The 26500-nt window shown below is 37.2% G+C and overlaps 1 protein-coding gene across 1 annotated transcript in view; it reads left to right on the forward strand.

Moving 5' to 3' along the window:
- The window catches only part of GREB1L (GREB1 like retinoic acid receptor coactivator), a 260164-nt gene that overhangs the window by 135687 nt on the left and 97977 nt on the right, over nucleotides 1-26500 (forward strand). Inside the window, exons 3-6 of the mRNA XM_060028768.1 lie at nucleotides 4917-5081; nucleotides 5289-5486; nucleotides 13848-14024; nucleotides 25767-25943. Coding sequence (XP_059884751.1) covers nucleotides 4925-5081; nucleotides 5289-5486; nucleotides 13848-14024; nucleotides 25767-25943 — 709 coding nt within the window. The 5' untranslated portion in view covers nucleotides 4917-4924. The remainder of the gene's footprint in view (nucleotides 1-4916; nucleotides 5082-5288; nucleotides 5487-13847; nucleotides 14025-25766; nucleotides 25944-26500) is intronic.

Consider the following 26500-nt stretch of genomic DNA (forward strand, 5'->3'; position numbering starts at 1 on the left):
GATGCTTTGGAGTCTAGGGGCAGGCCTGTGCTTCCTCTCCTGTATGTGTACACAGCCAGCCCTCTGTATCCAAGGGTTCTGCATCCACAGATTCAATCAACCTGCCTATTCGGAGGGCCGACTGTACTATCCTTTTAATGTATGGGACTCGAGCATCTGCCGATTTTGGTACCCACCAGGGTCCTATAACCAAATCCCTGAAGATATCGAGGGGCAATTTAGTTATTCTTTGTGAAGTAATTTACTCTTTGTTCATTTTTACCTTTCATCTAACATTTAAAGTGAGGTTTGGGTTTTTTTAATTGAAGAGAGAGGTGGTGTTTTTATTTTGTTTCAATTTTTTAAATAGTTGCTTGGTTTTGTGTCTATTCATCCCATATCTACGTTCAAACTCCCTTTTCAGCCTTGTCTTGCAGCCATGATATATGTAGACAAGGACAAATCAGCAAACAAAAATCTTCTTCCTTGATTTTAATTAATTAATTTATTTATTTTGGCTTGGCTTGGCTTGCCAATTTAGGAGTACTATATGGAGTATCCATTCCCCAGTTGGGTCATTATTGTAGGTGTTTTAACAACTGAATGGCATACATGATTAGATAGCCTAAGACGGCTGTTGCTGGAGACAAACTGATTAGAGTCCACTCCTGTCTCTTGGCCTTTTCTCATAGTATGACCTTGGGCAAGTTCCTTAACTTCTCTAGGCCTCGGTTCTCCTAAAAATGGGGGCAGTAACAGTATTTTCCTGGCAGTTAGTAAGTTCTCCATGTTACTATTATTATAATGGTTCAACAAAGAATGTTTCCTTTCACATTTCTTGACAATAACAATGATGACAATTACTGCTACTACCATCACCACTATGACCATCACTAGTAAGAATAATAATGACAGCAGCAGCTATATCATCTGCCTGCTAGGTGCCTACCACTGTGATATGTGCTTCATATATAACTGAACATTTGAAAAATCAGAATATATATATGTATGTATTCTGAAATCTGATCTGATGCTTTAAAAAAGCCTTTGGAGAGTTAGGTTAAAGGAAAATTTTCTCCTTGTTTCCTGTGTACTTAATAACTACTATAAAAGTAGTTATTGCATTAATAATTAACTGCATTAATAATACAGTAATTATTAACCATGAAACCACTGACAAAAAGGGAATGAAAACATTACTGATCAAGTTGTAGCTTCTTGCAGTGTGTATTGCTTCTCCTTTCCATTTTCAGCAGAAAAAGAGTTGAGGAGAGATGATGGAGGCATTAGCAGGCACCTGTTTCCAAAGCTACTCTTTTCCTTACGGCTCCAGTCCCTATTCCTAAAGCCACCAGTGATAGAAGCTGCCTGTTCTACTCCACCCTTCTTTTGTCTATCTTTCTGTAGAGAAGAGAAAAAGGCTAGAGCAGAGAGGCACCAAACCACACTGTCATGGTGGTTTGTACTTGATTCCACTTGTATTTTGAGCAATTAATTAGTGGTGCAGAAAGAGCTCATATTGGGTACCATCCCTTTCTTAGAGATTTCCTCAATACCCCAAGAGTGCCTATTTGCATCTCAGAGGTCTGTAGTACTATAACAAAACATTTAATATAGTTTTCCCTGTGTAATTTCACAGTAATAAAAGAAAACATGGAAAAGCAATACAGTGCAGTCTCACAAACTTAATGTCAGCCAGAGACATAAAATATCTGCATATGTACAGAATTCACAAGTCTGTTCTTTTTGTATTTCATTTAACAACTGATTCTAAAAAGTATTTCTCCATTTTCTGACCTGAAGTTAGATTTATTCACGCTGACTCTTAGTAGGATGCTATGTCATTGCAGGCCCTGGGGGCTGTTTGAGATTCAGAGGAAAGGAAGGCTGGTAATCTAGGTGGATAAGGCCAATGATTTCAGTGACCCTAAATATTACAGCATATGATATTAAGAATACACTGCACTAAAAAAGCTTTTTCCTTTGAACTCTGCCCATCTTTGGGTAGCATTGAACTGTCAGTGAAGAACTCCATACTCAGCACTAAACAAGTTTGGGGTCAGTTCTGTCATTCTTCACCTTATCATTATCATTTTTAAAACTGCCCAGTTATGTTTTCATCTGGAATAGTCAGCCCCTTCTTTTTACGCTCCCAAGGCTGTTCCATGGGTACTTCCTGTTGGCTTCGTCTGAGTATTGCTCAGGATTATGCTCTTGTAGGATTATGTGTATGTTTTATGGTGGTGAAACTGGATCGCCCATGTTTATGTTACTTTAATATTTTAATCAGCACAATATTCATTTGATATATGTCATATTACTCCTTAAACTATGCTTAAATTGAAGGGATTGAGATCATGCAATCTTCCATGTATAATTGGGCACTTCTTTATTCAACTAAAAAGATCTCTTGGAGAATGTAGGTTTTCAATGATGAAAGGAAGATAATTTGTTGAGCAGGTAATAGATTAAGAAGAGGCAAGATTTCTAGGCATTTGGTGCTCTGGAGAAAGGCTAAAGGTCCACCTTTGAAGTTATTCCATTGTTCTCCACGAATTAAAAAATCCCATGGTTGACTGTGCTAGTTCCTGGTATTTTGCTCCCTTCAACAAGGAAGAAAGGTAAAATGGCTATTCGATTTTGACTTAGATGCATAAACTAGTGGCACAGCATATTTCTCTTCCAACCCGCACCCTGTTTTGATTATGCGTGGTTCTGTTGAAAAATAAATTGCTTTAGAAAAATTAAATGTTTATAGTTGTACTGGTGGGGTTTTAGAAGCTTGGGCAAAAACTTGGTATTTCAGGAAAATTTCATTTGACGGGCTTTGTTGATTTTCTGCCACTTACAACTTTGAATTGGGTATTATATGTATACTTTTGTGTATGTACTTATTGTAAGAAAGAACCCAGTAATTTATTTTTTCCAGTTTTACTGATATGTAACTTATATATAACGTGTATTAGTTTTAGGCATACAACATAACTATTTGATATGTGTATATATTACAAAATTATTACTACAATTAGTTTGGTTAACATCCATCACCTCACATAGTTACAAAATGGTTTTTTCTTGTGAAGAGGAACCTAGTAATTTAAATCCATGGCATTTGGTTTCTTATTACCTACTTTGAGAAAGGTTGTCAAAATATGATTACAGCTTTTCCTCCAAATCATAGGAATCTCCAACAAAGCTTTGATAAACTGAGACCCTCCGATGGGAATCTCTGTATACTATTCACTGCTACCAGAAATCATGTAAGAAGCCTCCTTTGCTATATATAGAAGCAGTTCAGGGCCACCAAAATCTCCTATGGAGCTCCTTTGTGTGATCTAGGAAACCTGAGAGGAGGGTTGAGGTGTGGTATGCATCACCCCTTCTCTGCTCATGGGTCATCACCACTGGATCTTGGCTCCCTTTACCTGCTGAGCCCGATGCATGCTCAGGGTCCTCTCAAATAGTCCTCCAGGGAGTCAGTCAGAGTTGGAGATACAGATGAAATTTAATATCTACCCCTCTCCTTGATGGGGAAAGTGGAGCTAAGATATTCTCAAAATTGCGTTTCTTGAAATGGGATTTACCCAAGTTAAGCCCATCCTCTAGGAGTGCAAGATTTGTCATCTAGATATTGAGTCTTGGTTCTGACCTTTACCAGTGGGGTGATAGTGGGCAAGTCACTTGGCTTCTCCAAGCCTCAGTTTTTTCATTTATGAAGTGGGAAGAGGTCATACCTACTTCAGAATACTGAGGATTAAATAAAGTAATTTTGGGGAAGTGCTTGGTATACTGTCTAGCCCAACAGTTCTCAGACTTTTCATCTCATAACCGCTTTATACTCCTAAAAATGATTGAGTTTTGTTTATGTATATTATATTTATTAGAATTAAGAAAATTTCAAAGTATTTATTAATTTAAAAAATTAACAATAAGCCCATTATATAGCAACATAAATAACATGAAAAATAACTGTATTTCCCCAAAAAAAGTTAGTGAAAATAGTAGTCTGTCTGCTTCTGCATTCAATCTGTTGCAATATCACACATCATATAGCCTCTGGAAAATTCCACTGTAAACGTATGAAAGAATGAGAATGAAAAAGGCAAATGATATCCTAATAATAGTTTGAAAAGAGTTTTGACCTCATGGAACCCAGAAAGGGTCTTGGGGACCTCAGACCAATCGTTAGCATAGCCAACATTTAGCACCCAATAAATTTAGTTATTGATCTATATGGAAGTTTTTGTAACTAGTGATGAGAAGTAAAGGCGATTGCTTCAAAACTTCTTGTTCTGTACTTTCCTAAAGGGTCCCAAATAAGACTGTGATTCAAACTAAGCAAAAGAAATAACATTGTTTTTTAAATAAATACTAATAATACACGAACAAGTTCTTTGAATTTTAAAAGGCTCAAATCTTGCTTTCAGGAATTTGTCAAATGTATTATCATAAAGCTTTTATTTTTTTTTTTCCAGAGAAGACTCTTTTTCCCTCCTAGGGTAATAAGATCTTAGTAGAGAGAGAAGTAATTTGATATTTACTCTGAAACCACTGATACTGTTCCTATGGGGTTTTGGCAGCCCACCAGTTTAAGAAGGTGTGGCCCCATTGTCACCATGCTGGGCTTCACGACTGACAGGTCAATCTTGATTTACTAGTTGGAGAACCTTCACTTAAAGCACTTATTATGGTTTGATCCTCAGATACAAGATCCCTTAAAGGGGCTTTTTGAAAGCCCCTTTGGATTCTAAAGACAAGAAGCAAAAGTGATGTAACAGATAAATTGATAAGGTGTCTCAAGAAATATAGGAAAAGTTCATATAGTTCCAATCTTAGGATATATGGGTATAGTTTATATCAGCTATCTGTGTACTTTGCAGACATATGGCCCTCTAATTGTATCAATTTTCTCCTTTCTCTTTTTCCTTGGGAGGTAGTGTAGACCATGGGGAATTCATATGCTGGGCAACTGAAATCTGCTCGATTTGAAGAAGCTCTCCACAACTCCATAGAAGCCTCTCTCAGATGTAGTAGTGTGGTACCACGACCAATTTTTTCCCAGCTTTACTTGGACCCTGACCAGCATCCTTTCTCATCTGCAGGTAAGTTTCTCAATCCCACACATTTCTAGACTCCTTTTAATAGAAGTGGGATCTCCAAATCTGGGGGTATCTGAAATAAATGGGTTAAATGTTAGCCAATGCCAGTCTCCCTGTCCTCAGATATTTTTCAGAACTATGAATTTTTCTTTTGGTTATTTTCCCACAAGCATTTTTATTAAGTTAGCTATGATTTATTTGCTTACCCAGATGTAAAACCCAAGGTGGAGGATCTGGATAAAGATTTGGTACACCGCTACACTCAAAATGGAAGCCTGGATTTTTCTAACAATCTAACAGTAAATGAAATGGAAGATGACGAAGATGATGAAGAAATGTCTGATTCAAATAGCCCACCAATTCCCTATTCACAAAAACCTGCCCCCGAAGGGTCTTGCACTACAGATGGTGGGTTGCCTTTTTTTTTTTTTTCCAATTCCTCTAATATTGTCTGGCTAGTTTCCAATCATTGCATGGGGTGCTCAAGGCTGGGAACCAGTAATTACAGAAAGGAATGAGGAATGATTATGCTTTCACTCACATTATTGCCTGTGATTTCATAGCAGGTGTCTATTAAGAAAGACAAGCATTATCACCCCATCTTGTAGATGAAGAGACTGAGATTCACAGCAATTGAATGACTTCTCTGAGATGGTATGTGGCAGAGGCAAGCCTAGACCTAGCTCAGGACTTTTTCAATGCTCCAGGTGCTTCCTGCAAGAATGTGACTCCTTCAGAAACTTTATTTTAGTGACCTCTCTTTCTACGTCTTTCTGTTCCACTCTCAAAACAATTACAGAGATATCAGGTGTTTTAATATTTACCTTTTCCATATATTTTGAAAATTCATCCAGTATACTGTTATCTCTAGAAGATTAAAATGAACATATTTTGATAATCCCACTTTATTTATCTTCAACCTCCTCTTCTACCAAGGCTTTAACCACACTTTTAAAAAGAAAATCCTACGTAAAATGTTTTCAGTATTTCATGGTTTTGGTGATGTAACAACTTAAATTATACTCACTTACCTCCATTTAGTGGCATACGGTGCTGTTTTCTGGCCATCCCAGCCTGATTTCTAATTAGTTCATAATTTGATAGTTTATAGTTTGCCCATAGCTCTTCCAGCTTGGCTCATTCTAAGGTAGTTCTAAGAGTCCTCTCCCTCAAAGGCAGAACAGCCCTGAAATATTCCTTATGAAAATGACAGTGAAATAGAGCAATACAGTGCCTGGATTTGTTTCAGCATACCACCTCCTCTTCATGGGAAATCCTCTATTTACCTAAGACTCCTAAGACTTAAAGGAAGGTAAAGCTATTTTTAGAGGCAATTTAGATAAGCAGATACTTAACACCCCATGGGCTTCTGGGGGTGCCATTCAGATGTAAAATCTGGTTGCTAATTTCTTATGTAAATTATTGGTAGGTTCCTACCCTGCTGGGAGGCAGTTGATCGTCTAAAGGGGTAAAGGGCCGCCAGATTTTAGGCCTCCAAATACTGCTTTGATTAGTTTGTGTTTACAGCTGTTTCAGTAAACTTTCCCCTCCCCCATTTAGATTACTCTGTAACCTTCAAGCTGGAGATAATTGGAGAATGCAAAATCTGGTTCTGTGAAGTGAAAACCTTGGCTATTAAGGAAATGCAGATGAGGTTTACAAAGAAGGGCTCTGTACTATGGCTCCCCTTTAAAATTAAAATCACTTGCTGCAAGAGTCTTGCTTTTAAGGCAGCATGTCAGTATTACCCCCAGAAAATGCGTTTGAGAGTAGGGGCAAGTTTGTCAAATAAATTATTTGTGTGCCCCATAACGTACTTTTCTTTCCTTGATTACAGTAAATAGGCTTACACCCCCCCCACACACTTAGGGTACTTTTCCCCAGGTCCTCCAGTAGCCTCTAAAAGAAAGATCCTATCTTTCTTTCAGGATTAGTTCAGATATAATTTAAAATTACCCTAGAGGGGAGTAATAAGGTTACTTCTTATTTTATCTTAGGTTTTAATTGAGATTTAATATTTATTATATTAATTTTCTGACATATTTCTGATAGTGGGGAAATTGAACTACCTGCTACACCAGATATTTGGATCCTATAGGTCTTGAAATATAATCACATTTCATAGATTCTTTAGCTACTTCTTTAGACACACACAGAGCTTATTTTCAATCTTTTTAAAAAACTAAATTAAATATTGCTCTTTGCATAATATATTTTTTCTTAACTGGGGATCCCTGATGATATAGTTTGTATATAATTAGCTGATCTGAATCACAAGAATGAAGGTTTGGAGGAAACAGTCCAGACCCTTGTGAGCATATTCTCTAACTACAAAGTGAACTCAGGAACTTTTCCTTGACTTTGCAACCATTTCTGGCCTTGGATTGATTTCTTCGTGACCCTGTTCCTGGACTCAGCCTTGCCTTTTCTTTCTCACCTATTCTCTTTCCTCTTAATTAAATCACCTGTGTGGCTTCTGCTGGTGATTAACTGGAAGGCAAGAAGATAAAACAGGACATTTTAAAAATAGACTTTTAAAAAAATTTAAGTGTAGTTGATTTATAATGATGTGTTAATTTCTGCTGTACAGCAAAGTGATTCAGTTATACATATATATATACACACACACACATATATATTCTTTTCCATTATGGTTTATCACAAGATACTGAGTACAGTTCCCTGTGCTATACAGTAGGACCTTGTTGTTTATCCATTCTACGTATAATTTGCATCTGCTAACCCCATACTCCCAATCCATCCCTCCCCGTTCCTTGACAACCACAAGTCTGTTCTTTGTTAGACTTTAAGAACAGATTTAGATTTATAGAAAAATTGCTAAAATAGTACAGAGTTTCTATATATCCCCACAGTTTGCCCTATTGTTAGCATGTCGCATTACTAGTAATTTTAGTAATAATGAAAGTCCATAGTTTATTTGTGTTCTTTAGTTTCTACCTAATGTCCTCTTTCTGTTCCAGAATCCCATCTAGGATACTACATTAGATTTAGTTGTTATGTCTCCTTAGGCTCCTCTTGGCTGTGACAGTTTCTCAGACTTCCCTTGTTTTGGCTGACCCTGACAGTTTTCAGGATTATAGGTCAGGTATATTCTAGCAGACCTTCTATAGGAGTTTGTCTGATGTTTTTCTCCTGATTAGACTGGGGTTATGGGTTTGGGGGAGGAAGATCACAGAGGTAAAGTGCCATTTTCATCATACTATATCAAGGGTACTACTATCAACATGATTTATGACTATTGATGTTGACCTTGATCACCTGGCTGAGATAGTGTTATCTCCACTCTCCCCCCCACCCCCCGCCCCACCCCACCCCCATTACCATACTGTGGAAGAAAGTCACTGCACTCAGCCCACACTTAAGGAATACGGAGTTATGCTCCACATCCTTGAGGGCAGAGTATCTAATACATTATTTGGAATTCTACTGCATGGAAATTTGTCTCTTCTCCCTCATTTATTAATTTATACAGTCATTTATTTATATCATTATACACTTATGAATATTTATTTTATGTTTTGGGTTATAATCCAATACTACTTTATTTTATTTTTTTGCTCCAATTTTTCCAGTTTTGGCCATTGGTAGCAATTTCAGTTGGTTCCTGTGCCCCTTTTATATGCTCCCATGATTACGGTTTTCTTTTTAGGATAAAATAGGACATTTTCTCTTTTCATTGTCACAAGCACTTTCTGAAAAAAAAATTTTAAGAGGAGGTTTGCTTCCTCCTTCTATGAGAAAAACATTCTTCTCCTAGAATCGTCATTAATAATTATTACTTTTCACCTCTAGGTGTCCTCATATCATAAATGGGAAAACCTTCAAATGCTGTAGCACTGAAAGCTATTTGTGCTTCTTCTTTTTTTTTTTTTTTTTTTTGGTGGTATGCGGGCCTCTCACTGTTGTGGCCTTTCCCGTTGCGGAGCACAGGCTTCCGGACGCTCAGGCTCAGCGGCCATGGCTCACGGGCCCAGCCGCTCCGCGGCATGTGGGACCTTCCCGGACCGGTGCACGAACCCGTGTCCCCTGCATCGGCAGGCGGACTCTCAACCACTGCGCCACCAGGGAAGCCTCTTTGTGCTTCTTAATTTGAGTGGACTGTGTAGTTTTCATTATACCACAGAAATCACTCTGAAATCATCTTTCTTCCAGAGAAAATCCTGCTTTCTTCAGATATTTTCCACACTGTGTCTTCTCTACTCTATCCCTGTTTAGCCCCAAACTGAAATTGTACTTTGCCCCCTTAATCTCCCTTTGGCTACAATGTATTGCTTTGAGAAAGCTCATCAGAAATGTCACTCTCTAATCAAGGGACACCTTTGTGACTTGCAAAACCATGAATTTTAAGGATTCATCAGCAGGTGTGAGAGAGGTGGATGCTGACATAGCCCATGGCTGGCAGGGGCTACTGTGTCAAGTACCCGCCAGGATTCAGCCTGGCAAGTTGAGTGATGAGTCTCAGCAAGGATAGGCAAGGAAGAAGCTATAGGAGAGGGTCCTACATCAGACCAGGGAAGGTGAAGCATTCTGTGAGTCAGAGCGGTCAACGAGGACGAAGGAGGCTGTAACCTGGAGTCAAGAGACCTGGGTCCCAACTTGGTGGGTTGCTGGGTATTTGACCTTGGGCTGTTTTCTTAGCCTTTATGGGCCCTAGCTTCCTCATTTACATACTAAAGAGATTGGGATAGATTAGTGTTACCCAATCTTTGACTTACAAATCTCTCTTATAGTAATACATAGTCTTTTGAACCCCTTAGGAATTTAAAAACTAATTCTGTCACTATATGGCATGTGATAAAGAATAAATTTTAAGTAGAAAATATTTATTTTAGATTAGTATATTAATATACTCTGAAAAATATATATACTCTGATATTATTCATGCATGAGAAAATATTGCCTACATTTTATCAGTCATTGCTGTTTAATTTACTTTAAATTCGTTGTGTAAGGAAAAGCATGTTTTGTTGACAAATTCAAAATTAAAATGTTATACTTTTGTGGGGGTGGAGAAGGGGAGCCAAGTGTATTTAAATATTTCCCAGCATCAAAAAAAGAGTCAAAATCTACTTTTAATACCCAAATTTTGGGGTTTGTATGTTTTAGGATTAAAAGGATGTACTAATTTATTTTTATAATTTTTGCTCTACGTGATGAAAACGTTTCAGGCTTTTGTTTGCAGAATTTCTCTACAAATAACATGCTGCTGAAAGAGGTAGCCTTTTCCCTCTTACATGAAAAGCCAAATTGGATTATAATCACTAAAATTTTACCTTATCATTGCTTTTTTTTTTGGTGCCCCAGAAACATAGTGGTGCATTTTATATAATTTTTTTTTTTTTTTTTTTTTTTTTGCGGTACGCGGGCCTCTCACTGTTGTGGCCTCTCCCGTTGCGGAGGATGCACAGGCTCAGCAGCAATGGCTCACGGGCCTAGCCGCTCTGCGGCATGTGGGATCTTCCCAGACTGGGGCACGAACCCATGTCCCCTGCATCGGCAGGTGGACTCTCAACCACTGCACCACCAGGGAAGCCCCATTTTATATAACTTTATAATTTGATGAGTGGGGTTTAGGGTTGAATCTAACTTTCATATCTAGCAGAGAGCATGTTAGGTACATTTATAAAATGACTGTGTCCATCAAATCCGTGTTCCCTAAGCTTCCCATTATTAGCCAACAACCCATTATGGGTATATAAATTAAGCAACACATCAATACATGTGACTGATAATAAAATCAATTTTAAAATGTGTAATAATCAAAACCACACATTGATATGGGGTTCAGCTGAGTGAGTCCTGAGTTCGTTCAGCTGATTTCCACTACCCCTACATGTGTAGCATGGAAAGCACTTAGAACATTCTGTTTTAAAAGTGGATATTAGGGACTTCCTTGGTGGTGCAATGGTTACAATCCACCTGCCAATGCAGGGGACACAGGTATGAGCCCTGGTCCGGGAAGATCCCACATGCCGCGGAGCAACTAAGCCTGTGCACCACAACTACTGAGCCTGTGCTCTAGAGCCCGCGAACCACAACTACTGAAGCCCGTGTGCCCTAGAACCCGTGCTCCACAACAAGAGAAACCACCGTAATGAGAAGCCTGCGCACTGCAACAAAGAGTAATCCCCACTCGACAAAACTAGAGAAAGCCCACACACAGCAACTAAGACCCAATGCAGCCAAAAATAAATAAATATATTAAAAATAATAATAAAGTGAAAGTAGGATATTAGAATAATTATTTATTAGTTTTCAGAAATTGGTAATGTTATCTATTTTAGTTTCACTTATAGTTCCCAAGTATCATGGAATACCTTTATGAATCTCTGGGATTTTGATAACTACTTGTTGGAAAATCCTGTTATCAGATGACCTTGAGGTTCCATATAGCTCTGATGTTCTAAAAAGCTTGTAATAATTTGCAAATTGGTACAGATTGGTACAGACTTGTCTATTCTTTCTATTATGGAATGACTGAAAGTTTAGAAAGGTTGTAGTACTACTACTTAGTGACAGAGAAAGCTCCTCAAGCATCCTGTTTCCATCAGTAGGTAATCATAAACCTCTCATCATTGAATTGTCTACACCATTTGGGAGGGTCTTTTATGTTTTGCCTTTTGGAGAAAGTCATAATAAAGGTGCTACCTCCTAGGGGAGATGTTTCTAGGTTTACTGTCTCTACACAAATTAATAACTCCTTTGATTAAAAAAAATTAATGCTCCTTTTAAGACTTTAAAATGCCCCTAGATTTAGTATTTCAGAATTTCATGAAAAAGTCTGTGTTCACCCCTCCAGATTTTAGCTCTGGATTATAACTATTCTTAAGTGCTTTTTTTGGCCAAGTTGAATAATAAGCTTTTTACCTGTTCTTATATAGCAAACTTTCCATGTCTTACATCACTGGACATTATGGGACTCATTTTGTAACCTTAGACAAATACTCTTACCTTTCTGAGCCTCATTTTCTCCATATATGAAAAAGAGATAGTGATAACTAGCTAGAGTTGTTGACAGAATTAAATGAGAAAATCTCTGCAGTGTTTAGCACTGTACCTGTCTTATGTTAAGCACTCCATAAATTTTAACTGCCACTAGTATCATCATCATCATCATCATCATCTCCCAACTTTCAAACCTGTGAGTTTTGTCCCTTAATGGGGGTGGGGACAGCAGATTTTTTTAAGGGTTCTATGTATCTATAGGCTCCAAAATATGTTTGTAAACTGAATAAATAATATGACTCATGTATAAATGACTGTTGTCCAAATAAATATAGATGATATTGTGAATAATAAAATACAGATTCATTTAAATTGTTAAAGAGTTCACAATAACATTTTGATATTATTTTTCTCAATTTGTGAACACTAGAAGTTATATTTGAATTTTTTAATGTTAAAAGGGGATCTACAAGCTTGAAATGGTTGAAGCCCAGTGTCTTTATCATTCTAGTCTTTGATTTCTTGCTTTTTGTAATTCATTGTGTCTGCTTTTGAGGTTTAATTATCCAGACCATACCGCAGATTCCTATGCACCATAGCTTCATACAATGTTTGGATGTTGTTTTCTTTTTATTTCTCATATACTAACTGATGGCATCCAACTGTTTCTTGGCATTTGGTTAACATCATAATATGAATTGATGCTGGGAGAACCTAGCATGGTTCTGGCGCACTTTGTATTGGGTAATAATGATGGTGGTCTCCTCAGGTTTGTGTGTGAGAGTTAGGTGTCCATCCTCCATTGTCCTGGTTTATGTCGGGTACCCACACCTGGACTGATCAGCTATGACCAGAAAGGTGGGATATTCCAGTGGCCCATCTTGGACTGGGTGCCAGCTCCAGCTCAATCTGGAATATCACAGCTGTCCAGGGAAATCACGTAACTAGAGTGGTGGGAATCATTTCCCAGAAGATGTGGAGATTGGTGCTTTGTAGCAGAACATAGCTGTCCTCTGTAATATTGTTTTGTAATTATCAGTTCCTTATACATTCTTCTAATTGACTACAAGTGAGTTCTTAGAGGAAGGTATACTTTGTTCAGCTCTATCCCCAGGCCTAGGACAGCATCTGTTGCAAATAATTTTTAATAAATGATGAACTAATGAATTAATGTAATACATTATGGTTACAAAGTGGTTATGTAAGGTTTTTTTTTTTTTTTAAACTGGTCATCATCAAAAAATCTACAAACAATAAATGCTGGAGAGGGTGTGGAGAAAAGGGAACCCTCTTGCAGTGTTGGTGGGAATGTAAATTGATATGTAAGGTTTTGTCATGTCTTACCTAGTGCAAGTAACCTAAACAGTTCTGATCCATTCATTTATGATTCACCAAACTCCGAGCTTCAGTCTCTTCCTATATGAAATGGAGAACATCTGCGTTCTATGATTGTCTCCATTTAGAGAAGTGAATTTGCATTGAAAGTAAAAATACTATATTATGTGCACATAAAAATTCCATATGTTTTTCAGAGTTTGCTGTGTATTTATCATTTGCTTACTTGTGGATCAGAAAATATAAAGTCGTCAGTGTTGGCTAAAACAGTTGGAAATACCTCCTTTTAGTGTCTTTTTAGCTCTGCTCAGAGGAGCACATATGATAGATGTGTCTTTGGTTGGAGTACATGGACTTTAAATTTAGTCCTTAATAGTGATTCCCACAGGTAATCAAGTCTCCAAATGGGTGATGAGGAGTTATAAACTCTCTAAACATTCCACTGTGTCCTTTTTTACTGGTTTTTAGGTTTTTGTCAAGCAGGAAAGGATTTGCGTTTGGTATCTCTGTGTATGGAACAAATCGACATCCCAGCAGGATTCCTCCTGGTGGGGGCCAAGTCTCCCAATCTTCCTGAACACATCCTAGTGTGTGCTGTAGACAAGCGATTTCTACCAGATGATCATGGAAAAAATGCACTTTTAGGTGAGTATTTCATACCTATAAAGTTCCTTCTGAGATAAAGGAATTAAAATACAAGTTTATTTTAAATTATCACAGAATTTTTAAAATCACAGAATTAGCTGGGGATTACATATTAGTTTAAGTAAGAAGCACTTTTTCATTTTGTAACTTCTTAAAAATTAGCTTTCACTTTTTTATTAACTCTCAAAACATTCACCTTAATGAAGAGACTTTTTAAAACTAGCATTAAAGAACACCATACAATTTATCAAAAATAAATATTTTGTGAAATAAAGTAGGATTCACTCTCCATAGAGTCATTGATCTGGATCTGATATCAAATCAACTCTCAATTATTCAACTGTGGATTATCCACTTTGTAAGTCAGTGGTAGTTTTTCTCTACCACCCATTATTTCTAACTACACTTGATTGATGTGATTCTCATTTTATATTTAGCATTAGTTCAATCAAGATAACTAGGAATATACCTATGATGTAAAATGTTTTAACTTTATGTCAGAATTGTTTTACTTTCTAGTATTACTTTGGACTTTTTTCACAACATAGCTTTCCTACATCATGGGAAATGACAAAGAGTGGGTTTACTTTTTAATTATTCTTTTTTAAATTGAAGCATAATTCATTTACAATATTATATTAGTTTCAAATGTACAGCATAGTGATTCAATATTCTTACAGATTATACTCCATTAAAAGTTATTACAAGATAATGGCTATAATTCCCTGTGCTGAAATATATATTCATGTTGCTTATCTATTTTATACTAATAGTTTGTATCTCTTAATCCCTGACCCCTATCATCCCCCCCTTCCCTTTATCCACTGGTAACTACTAGTTTGTTTTCTATATCTGTGAATCTGTTTCTGTTTTGCTATATACATTCATTTGTATTATTTTTTGAATTCCATATGTAAGTGATATCATACAGTATTTGTTTTTCTCTGTCTGACTTATTTCACTAAGCATAATACCCTCTAGGGTCATGCACGTTCCAACAGATGGCAGAATTTCATTCTTTTTTGTGGCTGAGTAATATTCCATTGTGTGTGTGTGTGTGTGTGTGTGTGTGTGTGTGTGTGTGTATCACATCTTTGTTATCCATTTTTCTGTTGATGGATACTTAGATTGCTTCCGTATCTTGGCTATTGTAAATAATGTTGCCATGAACGTTGGGGTGCATGTATCTTTTCAAATTAGTGCTTTCATTTTCTTCGGCTATATACCCAGTACAGGAATTAATAGATCATGTAGTAGTTCTATTTTTAGTTTTTTGAGGAACTCACATTACCCTTTTCCATAGTGGCTGCACCAATTTACATTCTCACCAACAGTGTACAAGGGTTTCCTTTTCTCCACATCCTCACCAACATTTGTTATTTGTAGACTTTTTGATGATAGCCATTCTGACAGGTGTGAGATTATATCATTGTTGTCTTGATTTGCGTTTCTGTAATAATCATCAGTGTTGAGCATCTCTTCATGTGCCTATTAGCCATCTGTATGTCTTCTTTGCAAAAATGTCTATTCAGGTCTTCTGCCCATTTTTTGATTGGGTATTTTGTTTTTTTGATACTGAATTGTACGAGCTGTTTATGTATTTTGGATAGTAACCCCTTTTGGTAATATCATTTGCAAATATTTTCTCCCATCCCATAGTTTGTCTTTTCATTTTGTTTATGGTTTCCTTTGCTGTGCAAACGTTTTTAAGTTTAATTAGGTCCCATTTGTCCCATTTGTTTATTTTTGCTTTTATTTCTTTTTCCTTAAGAGACAGATCCAAAAAAAATATTGCTATGATTTATGTCAGAGTGTTCTGCCTACATTCTCTTCTAGGAGTTTTAGATTGTAGGTCTTACATTTAGGTCTTTAATCCATTTTGATTTTAGTTTTATACATGGTGTGAGGAAATGTTCTAATCTCATTGTTTTACATGTAGCTGTCCAGTTTTCCCAGCACCTCTTATTGAAGAGACTGTCTTTTCTCCATTGCATATTCTTGCCTCCTTTGTCGTAGATTAATTAACCTAGATGTGGGCTCTCTATTCTGTTCCATTGATCTATGTGTCTATGTGCCAGTACCATGCTGTTTTGATTACTGTAGCTTTGTTGTAGAGTCTGAAGTCTGTGAGGGTGATACTTCCAGCTTTGTTCTTTTTTCTCAAGATTGTTTTGGCAACTCAGGGTCTTTTGTGGTCTCATATGAATTTTAGGATTATTTATTCTAATTCTGTGAAAAATGTCATGGGTATTTTGATAGAGATTGCATTAAATCTGTAGATTGCTTTCAGTAGTATGGCCATTTAAACAATATTAGTTCTTCCAATCCAAGAGCATGGGATATCTTTCCATTTCTTTGTATCATCTTCAGTTTCATTCGTCAGTGTTTTATAGTTTTCAGAGTATAGGTTTTTCATTTCCTTGGCTGAGCTTATTCCCAGGTATTTTATTCTTTTTGATGTGATCTTAAATTAGATTACTTTTCACTCTCTCTTTCTGATAATTCATTATTGGTGTATAGAAAAGCAGCACATTTCTGTATGTTAATCTGTATCCTGCAACTTTGCTGAATTTATTAGTTCTAATAGTTTTGGGGTAGAGACTTTGGTTTTTCTATAAAAAGTATCATGTCATCTGTAAATAGTGGCAGTTTGACTTCTTCCCTTCCAATTTGAATTTATTTCTTTGTCTTATCTGATTGCTCTGGCTAGGTTTTTCAATACTAGAAGTGGCAAGAGTGGGCATCTTTGTCTTGTTCCTGAATTTAGAGGAAAGGCTTTCAGCTTTTCACCTTTGAGTATGATGTTAGCTGTGGATTTGTCATAAATGGCCTTTATTATGTTGAGATATGTTCCTTCTGTACCCATTTTGATGAGAGTTTTTATCATGAATGGATGTTGAATTTTGTCAGTTGCTTTTTCTGCATCTACTGAGATGAACATGTGATTTGTATCCTTCCTTTTGTTAATGTGGTGTATCATATTGATTGATTTGCAAATATTGAACCATCCTTTCATCCCTGGAATAAATCCAACTTGATCATGGTGTATGATCCTTTTTATAGATTGTTGGATTCAGTTTGCTAATATTTCGTTCAGGATATTTGCATCTGTATTAATCAAAGATATTGGCCTGTGATTTTCTCTTTTTATAATGTCTTGTCTGGTTTTGGCATCAGGGTAATGGCGGCCTCATAGAATGAATTTGGGGAGTATTCCATCCTTTTCAATTTTTGGAATAGTTTGAGAAGGATAGGTATTAGCTCTTCTTTATATGTTTGGTAGAATTCCCATGTGAAGCTGCCCAGTCCTGGACTTTTGTTTGCTGGTAGTTTTCTCATTACAAATTCAATTTCACTGCTAGTGATCAGTCTGTTCAAATCGTCTGTTTCTTCTTGATTCAGTCTTGGCAGATTGTATGTTTTTAGAAATTTGTCCATTTCTTCTAGGTTGTGCAGTTTGTTGGTGTATAACTATTTGTAGTATTCTCTTATGGCTTTTTTGTATCTCTGTGGTATCAGTTGTTATTTCTCCTTTTTCATTTCTTATTTTGCTTATTTGTATCCTCTTTTCTTCTTGGTGAGCCTGGCTAATGGTTTATCAATTTTGCTTATCTTTCAAAAAAAACAGCTCCTGGATTTCATTGATCTTTTCTATTGCTTTTTTAAATCTCTGTATTATTTCTTTCTTTCTGATCCTTATTATTTCCTTCCTTGTGCTGATTTTGGGCTTTGTTTGTTCTAATTCCTTTTGGTGGTAGGTTAGGTTGTTTATTTCACATGTTTCTTGTTTCTTGAGGAAGGCCTGTATTGCCATAAACTTCTCTATCAGAACTGCTTTTGCTGCATCCCATAGATTTTGGAGTGCTGTGTTTCCACTTACATTTGTCTTGAGGTATTTTCTGATTTCCTCTTTGATTTCTTCATTGACCCATTGGTTTTTAGTAGCATGTTGTTTAGTCTCTATGTGTTTGTTCTTTTCCCATTTTTCTATCTGTAATTGATTTCTAGTTTTATACTGTTGTGCTTGGAAAAAAAATGCTTGATATAATTTCTGTCCTCTTAAATTAGTTGAGACTTGTTTTGTGGCCTAGCACGTGATCTTTGCTGGAGCACATTCCATGTGCACTTGAAAAGAATTTGTACTGTGCTGTTTTTGGATGTAATGTCCTGTAGATATCTACTAAGTCCAGTTGGTCTGTTGTGTTGCCTTATTGATTTTCCGTCTGGATGGTCTGTCCATTGATGTAAGTGGGGTGTTAAAGTCCCTTACTATTACTGTGTTATTGTTGATTTCTCCTTTTATGTCTGTTAGTATTTTCTTAATATATTTAGGTGCTCCTGTATTGGGTGCATATATGTTAAATAGTGTAATATCCTCCTCTTATATTGATCTTTTTATTATATTATGCCCTTCTTTGTCTTTTGTGTGTTATAGCCTTTGTATTAAAGTCTATTTTGTCTCATGTAAGTATTACTACCCCTGCTTTCTTGTCAGTTTTGTTTGCTGAAATATCTTTTTTCATCCCCTCACTTAAACTCTGTGTGTGTCTTTAGCTCTGAAATGAGTCTCTTGTAAGCAGCATATAAAAAGGTCTTATTTTTTAATCCAGTCAGTCACCCTATGTCTTTTCTGTATGTCCAATTTTTTATTGTGGTAAAATACACATAACATAAAATGTACCGCCTTAACCATTTTAAGTGTACAGTTCAGTGGTATTAAGTACATTCATCTTGCTGTGCAAGCATCACCACCATCCAACCACAGAACTCTTTCCATCCTGCAAAACTGAAACTCTGTACCCATTCAACACTAACTCCCAATTACCCCCTCCCTCTAACCCCTGACAACCACCATTTTTCCTTATTTTTTTAATCTGCCCTTTCCCCCCCAATCCTAGCCTCTGGTAACCACCATTCTACTCTCTATTACTATAAGTTTGGCTCTTGTTATTATTATTTTTTTACCCTATGTCTTTTGACTGGAGCATTTAGTACATTGACATTTAAAGTAACTATTGATAGTTATGTACTTATGGCCATTTTATTACTTGTTTTCTGGTTGTTTTTACAGTTCTTCTCTGTTCATTTCTTCTTCCTTTTGTTTCTTCCCTTGTGGTTTGATGATTTTCTTCAGTAGTTCCTTTCTTTTCAGTTTTTGTGTATCTCTAGTAGGTTTCTGATTTGTGGTTACCACTGGGTTCATATATGTTGACCTGTAAGTATATCTACTGTTTTAAACTGGTCGTCATTTAAATTCAAACGTATTCTAAAAGACCTACTTTTTTTACCCCCCTCCCACACATTTTGTGTTTTTAATGTCATATTTTACATCTTCATGTGTTTATCCCTTAACCATTTATTGTAGTTACAGTTTTTACAATTTTTTGTCTTTTACAATTTTTTGTCTTTTAATATTTGTATTGGCTTATTTAAGTGGTTGATCCTCAGTTCTTACTATATATTTGCCTTTCCTAGTGGGATTTTCCATTTTCTATAGATTTTTACTTCTTTTCTACTTTAGAAAACCCTTTAACATTTCTTTTAGGGTAGGTTCAATATTGACAAACTCTTAGTTTTTGCTTGTCTAAGCAGTTCTTTATCTCTCCTTCTATTCCAAATGATATTCTTGCTGGTATCCTAGGTTGCAGGTTTTTCCCTTTCAGCACTTTGAATATATTATGCCACTTCCTTCTGGCCTGTGAAGTTTCTACAAAGAAATCATCTGACAGCCTTATGGGGATTCCCTTGTATATGACTCTTTGTTTTTCTCTTGCTGCTTTTAGAATTCTCTATCTTTAACTTTTGTCATATTAATTACATGTCTTGCTGTGGGTCTGTTTGGGTTCATCGCTTTTTGGACTCTCTGTGTTTCCTGAAGCTGGATATCTGTTTCCATCTTCAGGTTTGAGAAGTTTTGTCGTAATTAACTCAAATACGTTTTTGATCCCCTTCTCTCTTCTCCTTCTGGGACCCCTATAATGACAATGTTGGTATACTTAATTATATCCTAGAGATCTCTTAAATTGTTTTCATTTTTTAAAATTTGTTTTCCTTTTTTGTTGTTCTGATTGTGTGATTTCCATTACTCTATCTTCCAGATCACTTATGCGTTCTTCTGTATCTTAGTCTCCTATTCATTCCTTCTAGTGTGTTTTTTATTTCAGCTATTGAGTTCTTTATTTCTGATTGGGTCTTTTTTATATTTTCTAGTTCCTTGTTAAAGTGTTTACTGTGTACATCAATTCTTTTCCCTAATTCAGTTAATATTTTTGTTACCAATGCTTTGAATTCTTTATCTGGTAAATTGTTTATTTCTGTCTTGTTGTTTATTTTTTCAGGGGTTTACTCTTGCTCTTTCAATTGAGAGTAGTTCCTCTGTCTTTTTGTTTTGCTCAGCTTTCCCTGCCTCTATGAATTCAGGTGAAACAGTTACTTATTTCAGTCTTGAAGGGGTGTCCTTATGTGGGAGCATCCCTATACAGACTGCATGTGGCCTATGCCTTTGCTGGGAGAGCTGGATTTGATGTGGATGCAAGTCACATCCTTCCTCAGGGTGTGCTGGCAGCTGTCACATAGGTAGGAGGTGGGGCTGGAGATGGAGTGGCTAGAGCTGAAGTTGGGTGTGAGACAGGGCTTCCCCTCTGCTTGGTGGCCATCACCACTGTATTGGGGGCAGAGTCTGACCCCAAGTTGCTGGAGCAGAAGCCCTGAGGGTCGGGCTCATGCTGGCTCTTTTCCCTGTAAGTATGTGTTTTTTCCTCTCCCTGTGTGGGGACCCTTGCCCCAGAGGGGTGGAGGGCTGAAGCAAGTGGAGCCTGTGCAGCCTCTTGGCTCATGTCGGCCACAGACAGAGGTCTGATGCACTGCCTGTGTAGTTACCTGCAGCTCCACTCAAATGCAGCCTCTGGGGCAAGTCCCCTTTGTCCCTCACAGCCGATCACTGCCCCCAGGTTCTGCAGTGCAAGTGGGACCCACATGGAGTCTCAGTGTGTATCAGGGGATGGGCTATGGTGGAACAGCTGCGTCAGAGATCTGGAACGCTTCTGACGTGCTGCTTGAGTAAGTGATGGCTGCTACCCACCCACTGTGGCACCAGGTCACCTCTATATCCCACACTGTGGCATGGAGTGAGCAGCACCAGAGCTTTCGCTCAGCTTGGACTGGGGTGCCTGGCAAGGAGGTTGTGAGAAACCCGGCAGCTGCTAGAGCAGACCTCTCTCCACCTTGCTTGGGGGCAAGCCAGCGTGCACACTCCTCATGAGCGTAGTCTAGGCTTCCCTCAGCCCTCCTGTTTGTCTCAGTGGCCCTCCAACCAGCCAAGTGGGATTGTCTCCTCCACGTAAAACCCCAGGACTGGGGCACTCAATCTGTGGCTCAGACCACTCACTCCACAGGGTGGGTGTCCACCCACATAATCTCTATTTTTCTCTGAGTCTTCTTCTAGGGGCACAGGTCTCGACCTGATCACTACAGCCTTGGTTGTACAGGAGTCCTGCCAGTTTCCAGTTCGTTTTCAGTGATAATTGTTCCACGTGTAGATGTATTTTTGATGTGTTCATGGGGGAGGTGAGCTCCACATCCTCTTACTCTGCTATCTTGATTCAAACCCCTTAAATTAACTTTTAATAATTAAAAAGGCAAATAAGAGGGCATGTAAGGACTTCCCTGGCAGCCCAGTGGTTAAGATTCTTCACTTCCACTGCAGGGGGCACAGGTTCGATCCCTGGTTGGGGAACTAAAATCCCGCATGCCTGCCATGTGGCGTGGCCTAAAGAAAAAGAAAGAAAGGAAGGGAGGGAGGGAGGGAGGGAGGGAGGAAAGAAAGAAAGAAGGAAAGAAAGAAAAAGAAAGAAAGAAGAGGGCATGTGAGGTTTGTTACTTTTTTTTGCTGCTGTGTTTCTCTGGAGTTGCTTTTGTTTCTCAGAATTTGTTCCTGTAGATAGAATCAGATACATGTCCTCAGCAAGAATATCAGTAAAAACGAAGAAGAAAGGAGAGGGCAAAGAATTCAAGAATTGTATTTACAGTGAGCTGCGTGTTTGTTTAGCTTGACGCATTCTTCCAAGTTATAAAGCATCATCAGAAAGTCTAGAAATACATAGATCAATATCTTGAGTCAGAAAGTGATCCTGCACATGGTTAATAAACGTTCCTTAAACTACAGTTCAAAGCCTTCTCTTGGTTCATAGGAAAAGAAGTGGTAATTTTCATTTTCATAGGCTCTCATTTGTTAAAATATCCATTTTTTTTCTTTCAGTGAAATTGAGCAGATGGTTTAATATAGACACCTGACGGTAAAGTTTATACATTGGACTAAATTAGCAAAGAAGATCCAAGGATTCGTTTGTTCATTCATTCATTCAACAGTATTTGTTCCCAAAATCACGTTAGGTTATGATATGTGGGCACACTAATGATAAGACATAGTCTTTTGCATCACAGAGCTAAGAACCTAGTTGGCTCTGGTAGAACAACTTTGGGAAACTTCTTTTAAGCCCTTTAAAAGCATCAAAGTTTTATCGAATGGAACAGTTCATATGTGGCTCTGACTGAAGACATAGAAAAATCTCTTATAATGTCTTTTTGCTCAATGATTCTTCATGACTAGAGGAATCCTCTTAGAATACATCATGGGACTCACACAGAAAACACCATCAGAATAATAGATTTTATAATCCTTTGTAATTGGGAATATGAAACCAAAGAGCATGGGCTTTGGAATTGGAACTGGGTTTAAATCCCAGATTTTCTAGTTAGCACTTTAAGAACTTGGGCAAGCTACTTATCTTCTTGAAGTCTCAGATTCCTCATCTATATAAAGGAGGCAATAATGCCCACCTGGCAGGATTATAAAGATCAAACAGATGATGTTTATAAGGTACCCAATAGCACAGTGCCTGGCATATAGTACTTGCTCTTTAAATGGTAATTATTCTGCCATTCTGTCATATTTATTAAATACCCTTATAGACATGGAACTTTGTTCATAATTTTTTATTAACCACTTCTCCAAGTGAAAGTGTAGTACAGTAAAATGGTAAAAGTTTTCTCTTGAACAAGCACAATGAGATTTTTATATGTTCATTACTCTATTGTCAAAAAGTTAATATTCATCTAACAGTTCTTACTTATGATGTTGATTTTAGTACGCATTAAGATATAGTGGAGGGAATTCCCTGGTGGTCCAGTGGTTAGGACTCCGTGCTTTCACTGAAGAGGGGCTGGGTTCGATCCCTGGTTGGGGAACTAAGATCTGACAAGCTGCACGGTGTGGACAAAAAAAAAAAAAACAAATAAAATTTTAAAAAGATATAGGGGGAAAACTTTTTAAGCTTAAAATATTCTAGAATCCCTGTGGACTCCAATATCAATTTGTCTAAATTTTTATATAAATTACGCAGATTCCAAAGACTGTGGGGGAATTGATTTTAAAATAAATTGATCACTTGGCCACACATATGCCCCAAATCTGCCTTGCAATTCGAAGACCTGATTGCTAGAAAAACTAGAAAGGTAATTTGGCTGTAAGAGATATTATTTATTGTGATAGTGACAGCAAGAACTTTGAGCAGATAAAGTCTCTCTTGAACCAAAGTTAATACAGAAACTATACAGAGTTTTAAAAATGGACTCTAAAGTTCTTACTCTTTTATATTGCTAATTCTCATCATTACTGTGAAGTTTCTCTTCTTTGAAGATTATCCAGATCCATTACTTTTCTCCCTCTTCATACTCAAGTCTTGCTTTTCACCTCAGAAAACAGGTAGAGGAAAAGATAAAAGATAAAATCTAACCCCAGTAATTTGTTAATTCTAATTCTCACATTAATCTTTGATGAACTACTTGGACCTATCAGATAAGCCTCATTTTTTGGCACTGTCTCTATTTCAGATGAAGGTTCTTAGTTTTATTGTGTTTTGGGTATGTTGCATCTGCCTCATAGGTCAGCCAGTTTTCTATCAAGGCATAATGATCACATCAGAAAGTAAGTTCTGTGGAGGCAGTGGTTTTGTCTTCCTTGTTCAGTGCTAAAAACCTGGTACCTGAAATAGTGCCTAGCACATAGTAGAGTACAGATATTTGTTGGGTGGATGGATGGAGAGGTGGATAGATGCATGCATTAGTGGATGGATGCATGCATTCATGGATGCGTGGACGGGTGGACGGGTGGATGAATGGTTAGATGGATGGTTGGCTTTAGAAATTTGGTAAACTAGGCAGTTATTGACATCTTCCTTTTTTTGGCTTACAGCTCCAAGGTATTAGACAAATAGCCAAATGCTCTCAAATGCAATCCATCTCTGAATATGTTTTAAATAATTTATGAAATTATATTGATGTTTATAGTTCTATAAAATGATGGTAATAAGCTAATTATATAGAATTACTAATTTTATGTAACTGACCAGAAGTTGGGACTATCTCTTGTTCACCACTGTTTTTCCAATGTTTAGCAAAATGCTTGGCATGTAGGTAGGTGCTCAATAAAAAATTATTGAATAAATAATAATAAATTGGAATGCCCATTTCTAAATGTACTGAATTGATTGTCAGCATCCTGAGATTGGGACATTGTGAGATATTTTGTCTTTAATCCTCATGGTCTTTCTCTACTTTCCTTATGTATCTTTGTTAATTATGAAACAGGTTGGTTTGGTGGTTTTAAAAGAGTGTATTATTCCATAAGTGAATTTATTTTCATTTAGTTATTTGTATATAGAGATATTGTGTTTATGAAATTTGGAATGCCCTTATTTGCCAATATGGCCATACATATGTTATGTCCTCATAACTCACAACCAGAAGAACTCACTCTCTTACTATCCACTTTTCTTCTGTGTAATAAGGGACATTGAAAATTTGATTTCCAATCAAGTAAAGCATGACCTCTCATCCTCCCATCCTTCTCCATTTCTTCTTCTTGCCATGTCCTCTGTTCCAAGAAGATCACTGAAAGTCTTATTTTGTTTGATTAATCTGAGTGAGAATTGTTTGATGTTAAGTCTAAGGAATAATGAGCTAGTTTGAATAAAGAGGGGTTGAACAGAGAGGAAATGGGACCTTTAGGGAACTTGTGTTCCCTAGATCTCATAGAAACTAGGAAGCTAACAATGCCCTGAGTTTATACATCTCTGTTCGTGCTCTCCTATCTGGAGACCAGCTTCCTCTTCACAATTCTCAGTTTGCTCTCTCCCATACCCTAGATGGCATAGCCCTGACTTGGGTTCCAGTTTTACAAAACCTTACATATCCAGGGTCCAGTACCATATGACTGATTCTTTTTGTATTTATTTCAGCATTCCAGGAGAGAGACTCTGACTATCCTAGATTGGGTCAAATATTGATCCACAGTCTAATCAATTGTGCCTATGGAGTTAAGTCCACATGGTGGGTCGGGTGGAGAACCAGAGCCAGTAGGTTAAGAAGGGAATATGTAAGGAAGAAATAATAGATATCTCTAGGACCAGAATTTTTTATGTTAACTATATAAATTCTATCATATGATACTATCTATTCTATTTCCTTAACCATTATCCTTTTAGAGCATTTAAAAATTATTTTCAGTCTTTCACTGTTATAAAATAACTGCTAAATTGTTGTACATGTTTTTTTTCCTTTGAATTATTTCCTCAAAATTAGGAAGTTGTCAAGCCAAAGAGTGAATATTTCTGTGTTTTTTATATGTGAAAGTATTGTAACAACAAACAAGGCCACCAGTAACTTTGTTTTTCTTCCTTTTAGGGTTTTCTGGAAACTGTATCGGCTGTGGAGAAAGAGGATTTCGGTATTTCACGGAATTTTCCAACCACATAAACTTGAAGCTCACCACCCAGCCAAAGAAGCAGAAGCACTTAAAGTACTACCTAGTCAGAAGCTCCCAGGGTGTACTGTCGAAGGGACCTCTTATCTGCTGGAAAGGTAGCGTCAGGTTCCGGGAGGGAACGGGAAGGGAATGTGGATGTTACGATAGTATTGACAAGTGACCCATACGGGGTTCAGAATCCAGGTGTGGAATAGATAAATATCCCAAGTTCAGAAGACAATCCAAAAATGTAAAGCCCTCTGGCAGGTTATTTGACTTGCTCCTTTTTGTTTTTAACAGAAACTATTGAAATTTGGGAAAGGGTATTTCTCCTTGTATTTGTCACTTAGGGGTGTGGGATACAGCTCTTGGGGAAAAATGGGCTCTTTCTAGCTCTTCTGTCATTTAGAGAGGACTTCAAAGTGTCAGTTTCCTGGTCAGATGCTCTTTCTACTTTTTTTAGGGTCTTTGGTAATTCTTGAGTCTTCATTTTTCTATTAGAACTAAGCAAACTTTGGAATAAATAATGCTCTCTTCATCATACCTGGGAAAAGGCAGTATTAAGTTGACAAAGTTTTGTTTCTCTTCAGTTAGGAAGAACTTAAACTTATTTTTGAAAATGAATCCAGTTGAAATGTCACATCATCTTGTGGTTGATAGGAGTTGCCACAAG

The sequence above is a fragment of the Delphinus delphis genome, chromosome 13 (genome assembly GCF_949987515.2).
Source record: "Delphinus delphis chromosome 13, mDelDel1.2, whole genome shotgun sequence".
NCBI lineage: Eukaryota > Metazoa > Chordata > Mammalia > Artiodactyla > Delphinidae > Delphinus > Delphinus delphis.